Source organism: Cryptomeria japonica, chromosome 9, assembly GCF_030272615.1.
Source record: "Cryptomeria japonica chromosome 9, Sugi_1.0, whole genome shotgun sequence".
NCBI classification, from domain to species: domain Eukaryota; kingdom Viridiplantae; phylum Streptophyta; class Pinopsida; order Cupressales; family Cupressaceae; genus Cryptomeria; species Cryptomeria japonica.
The window spans coordinates 475,050,555-475,055,934 of NC_081413.1; the positions used below are offsets into that span (position 1 = coordinate 475,050,555).

The window sequence follows — 5,380 nt, forward strand, 5'->3', positions numbered from 1 at the left end:
CAATGAAAATTTGATAAAAAGACATAAAATCAAATATAAGACTATTGAATACTCTCCCTTAAAAATTTTTTATTTTACTTCATAACATGGGTAGTTGGACTTCAAGATTGTAAGTGTTGCTATTAGTATTGATAGTTGAATGAAATTGTTCATTGTATCTAAAAAACCACAAATTATATGATGGTATGTGAGCACACCAATAAAACACTTGAATTAATGCACAACTTTAACTTTTTTAGGGTTTCTTTTATGACAACTCAATGAAAGTACGTAAGTGTAACATCATATTTATGATGTACACCTAAACCTTAACTTTGATTAAAAAAAAAATAAGTATACAACTATTGAATCGTCTTCCTCAAAATTATTTTATTTTACTTATAAAAATAATATATCTAATTTTTAATTTTTAATGGATTACCATGCATTTGATTTACAATTTACAAGTCTATTATTATTAATTCTTATTGTTTTTGAGGAATAGAGATTGCCCATACACGACTCTACTAAAAGACGAATTCTATAGGACCACCGGAATACATCCGCCCCATAGTATATTTTATAAAGTTAACTTATAAAATACACTATGAAACGAATGCATTATGGTGGCCCCGTAACCATTTCCCTACTAGAATGGCAATTCTACAATCTTCATTTTATTTTTGATTCTTTTGAGAATCTCAAATTGCCATGCCACTTTAATTCCCTTTGTTTCCCGTGATGGGCAGAGAATTCCATGAAGAATGTCCACATGCATTTAAATACAAAACAAATAGAGATATTTATTAAGCCTTATTGCTCTTCATAATAAGCATATATTTCTCTTCCATATCCAACATTCTTTTAGTATATTATATTTATTTTACTTTTATTATCATCAACATTCTTGTGGAATGCTTTCATTTGATGAATTGCTTTTTTTTCCTTACCCTAGGTATGGGGTTCCCTAATCAATATCTTGAAGAAGCCATCTTGATTAAGATATCATTTTAAAAAGAAAGTAGAAAGATCTTAATGATGAAAACAAAGTTGATTCTATCATTAGTTCCGTGGAAGACTTGACAAATTTGGTAATGGAGATCACTACCAAAACTCCTCCATATGGAAAGCAACCAAATCTGAATGGGCTAGGTATTACCATGGCCACCCAAATGGGAATCCCATCCATAAAGGCATCCAATCTTTTGTGACTCTAGAATAATCCTCACATTATTTTATTATCAACCACTGTAATGATGATCCAAGCTACAGATACAACAAATTCTGATGGCACTTCCTAGGGCAATCTTTTTAGGGTTGGAGAGGAGAGTGGATGCCATGGAGAAGAAAAGTGTGACCAGAAGATATGATATGATCATGAAATTTGCCTAGGTAAGAAAGTGATTGATTAGGGTTTGTGGGCTCAAGTAATTCAAAGTGATCTTTTCTAAACTTTGAAGAAAAAGAAAAGGAAAAAGTAGTAAAAGTATCAAAACTTGTTTTAATTTTTTGGAAAATATCAAGGTGATGGCATGTTGGGTATGTGGCAGGAGCTTGTGCACCTGTCCACTACTGCTCTTCTGATGTACTTTGATTCTCATGGCCATCTGCAGGCCCATATCAGATAAAGGTCCATTTGATATTTATTTTTGGCTTAGTGGGTGGATGCACTAAAAGCATGGGGATTGACTATCCATGCTCAGCAGCCAACCTGGCTTAACCAGATAGGCTTCTTTTGTAAAACACCCACATCATTTTTACCCCAAATTATGTCATCCCATGCTTTACTTTCCTTAAAGATTTGTGTTTCTGTTCAGACAAACACCACCTACATGTTCTAGTGTTTGTTTGTATGACAGCATGCAAGGGTCAGACCATAAAAAGAAATTTAAGAGCAACGGGATCACTAAAAAAGTGGTAGTGGTTACTTTTTTATACATCAAACCAGATGCAATAGCCAGATTATTAGCCATTTGGACCTTAAATCACAAGGTGAGGTCTGTTGTTCAATAGGACAGCTCTTATGATAGCAGAGCTCTGACATGTATTGGATTGGATTTCTTGGGTACTGTTCTCTTGAGTATTGACTGGTTTCATTTCTATTTGTATCACAGCATGCAAGGGTGAGAGCAGTGGGAACATTAACAAAGTGGTAGTTGTTATCTGTTTACATCAAACCAGATGCAATAGCCAGATTAGCCAGCTGGTCCTTAAAATCTCAAGGTGAGGTCTGTTGCTCAATAGGACAGCTCTTATGAGAGCAGAGCTCTGACATATATTGGATTTCTTGAGTATTTTTCTCTTTGACCTATATTGGATTTATTGAGAATTTGAGTATTGTCTGGTTTCATTTCTTCAGTTTTCCACAATCTATAAGAGTTTTCTGAATTCGATTGTGTATGTGGTTTTGCATTAATATTTCAGATTACACTACGTGATCTGTCAATCAAGATATTAGAGAGTTCAAGGAATAAAAAGTAGTTTATGATATTGTCCTTTTTCTGCAGGCATGGATATGGGATTGTCTGAGAATTGCAATGGAAGGAAGAGGGCTGCAGAAGAGGAGGAGTTTGTTCAGGATGATGCATATAAGAGGCCCTGCAGGTCTGCTGGGAGAGAATATGAATATGGTCTCTATGAAGCTTTGGTGAGCTCAGATGACAAGAAGATGGGGATGGATAACAATATTGAATCTCTTATAGAGAGTGATGATCTTTTTATATATAATGGAGCCGATAATCGTGCATTTATCACCACTGATGAGCATCTGATAATCAATGGTGATTTGGGCAGAGCATCCATTAGATCCCCCAGAGATGATCAAGCAAATTGTGGGCTTGGGTATGGGAAAAATCTATCGAATGATTTGGTCAAGGACAGTGATGATGTGGGTAGGTTTTCAGAGGTGGGTATAAGCTCTTATGAGTCAGAAAACCCACTGGAGGGGCTGGATTTGTTTTTTGATGATGTGAGTCTGGATTTTGGGGTTCCTGAAGATCATGACACTAGGGATTCACCTATAGTAGGTGATAAGCATGCAGGCAAAGACTCTGAAAGTGACCTAATTTGTAATGAAGATGTGTGGGCAGCTGCAGCATCTAATGTCAATACAACAGAGCAGGCATTTGTTGAGGAGAATGAAGTTCATGATTGGCTTTTCAGCTCTGATCAGGCAGATCCTTCATTGGGTTATGGTATATCTGATCTGCTTGAGCCTTCAATCACTCCTCTATTGAAAGGGATGGCTGGAAGTTAAACTCATCTTTTGTTTATTCCAATGCCAGAAGTCATATGGCATTCTCAAATGAAGTTTTGATTGGAAAAAAAAAATTTGTACAGGGCTGAGATAGTTTAAATCTATGTTTTTAACTGCTGTAGTACTGTAGCTTCTGTTCCAGCTTCAAGATGTGATTTAAGGCTAACCTTTAATGCAAATCATGGCTTTCCTTTTCACTCAGAAGACGTGATATTTTGAAATGGGATTCTTTTTAATTACTGTTGTTTTGTTGGGGGCGTGGGCAGTTGTCTGTCATTCACGAGAATCTAGCTTTCTTGACAAAAATGTATGCATTTAATTAGCTCATTAGCTTTCTCTGCATAAAGTCAGCCGGCAGCTATTATTATTATTATTTTTAATGGAAAATTTGTTTTTTAATATAAATTATTTAAATTAGAATTAGTTTTTTTTTGTAAAGTTTTGAATTACAAATAGTTTGACAAAACTTAAAAAATTATTGATAAACAAATAATTTTTACAAATATTAAGTGTATTAATTTAATTGAAATAATAGTAAATATATACTTGATTTGTTGGTGAAGTTGAATGGTTTTTAATGAGTGCATCACATATTAAGTCTTATTGAGTACAAGGTCTTGATATCATAAGGGATGAGGTTATGGTCCTTGGCAAATTTGACGGAAGAGATACCCCTCAATCATTTACTCTTAGTCAAAGTGGGTGGTTAGAAGTTCTTTGTGGATGATATTTAATCCTTCATAAAAAATAAATTTATCTGATAAATGAATGTAAGAATGATACCCCTCAATCATTGACTTTTAGTTGAAGTGGGTAGCTAAAAGTTTTTTGTGGATGATATTTTAATCTTCCAAAAAAATAAAAATATTGAAAAATAAATGTGATAATAAATATAAAATTCTAAACAAATAAAAAATAATTGTAAATTCATTGTTGATTTAATAATAATAGAGATATTTTACAATGTTCTGTTAAGTTTTAAGGACTTCATCATCTCTTAAACAATAACTTTTGAATAAAAGAATTAACTATTTCAAATTTAGGTTGATTTTGCATTCCAAAATCTACTGAGAAAAGTGCATCACAATGTTGATTTAAGTTTTACAAAATTAACCTTTTTTTACATAGAATTGTTGTGTGTTATAATTTGAAAATTAGTTTGTCTAGATTTTTGTATATGTAATAAATGGTTAACTCTTAGGTGAATCAATTAAACTTATTACAAACAAAGATTAAAAACACCAAACAATCTTGAAATAATATATGTTGTTGGAATATGTATATATTGTTAAGCATGATTTTTTTCAATTGAATTTTGATGTGTACAATAAATCAAACTTAAATAAATAATATAAATTATGAATAAAATTCATATCCTTAAAATATATAATTTTATTAAAATTAATCTTTTATATTAAAATTAATCACTTATATATTATTGTAAAAAAAAATAAAACACTTCAAAAAAATAAAAAAATAAAAAAATAAAACATATAATTTTCACCATTCAATACCTAAATATAATGACTCAAAAATCAACATATTGTACATCATTATTTTAATAAATAATAATATAGTTATCTTCTTTCTAGCATTGTTGATTTCTATGGTGGTTAATATAAAGAGGGGAACTATCTTTTTTCTCTAAGTCTCATCATAGTGGGACTAATTATTATAACCTTTTTATAAGTCAATAATCTTCTTAACTTTAAGGTGACTTATTTTTATAACTTTACATTTGTAAGGATGGAATTGTATATTTATGTATTTATGTTTTGGCTTTTATGTTATTTAGATTTTTTTAAATATATTAAATAATGTATGAAGTTTTGTTTCTTAGGAAGATAAGTGATTGATTTTTTTTTCTTTCTAATTAGATATTTTTTCCTTATTTTTGTTTTGGATTTTTATCTATTAATGCAATAAAAAAATATATTAATATAAAAAACATGAAATATATAATGAAATAAATGAAAAGTCATTTATTATAAGATAATAATCTAATTTAATCATTTACTACTTCATTTCATTTGTTTGATGGGTAGGTCCATGAATTGGAGTTGTGACCCCCTTGAAAAGCATGAAGAAGAAAATTAAACTAAAGATTAATGTCCTTTAAATTTAATATTGAATGAGATAACATAA

General features: G+C 30.9%; 1 protein-coding gene across 3 annotated transcripts; it reads left to right on the top strand.

The window, feature by feature from the left end:
• The first annotated feature begins 1,452 nt into the window (after nt 1-1,452).
• LOC131075965 (uncharacterized) lies at nt 1,453-3,432 on the top strand. 3 transcript variants are annotated; one of them, XM_058012967.2, is made up of 3 exons: nt 1,453-1,971; nt 2,094-2,207; nt 2,487-3,432. In XM_058012967.2, the coding sequence occupies exon 3, from the start codon at nt 2,489-2,491 to the stop codon at nt 3,233-3,235; it is 747 nt and encodes a 248-aa protein (XP_057868950.1). In that variant the 5' UTR covers nt 1,453-1,971; nt 2,094-2,207; nt 2,487-2,488; the 3' UTR covers nt 3,236-3,432. The 3 variants fall into 3 exon arrangements, with proteins under 3 accessions (XP_057868950.1, XP_057868949.1, XP_057868948.1); XM_058012966.2 differs by having other exon boundaries at nt 1,474-1,976; nt 2,094-2,202; XM_058012965.2 differs by having other exon boundaries at nt 1,474-1,971; nt 2,094-2,202.
• The last annotated feature ends 1,948 nt before the right edge of the window (nt 3,433-5,380 follow it).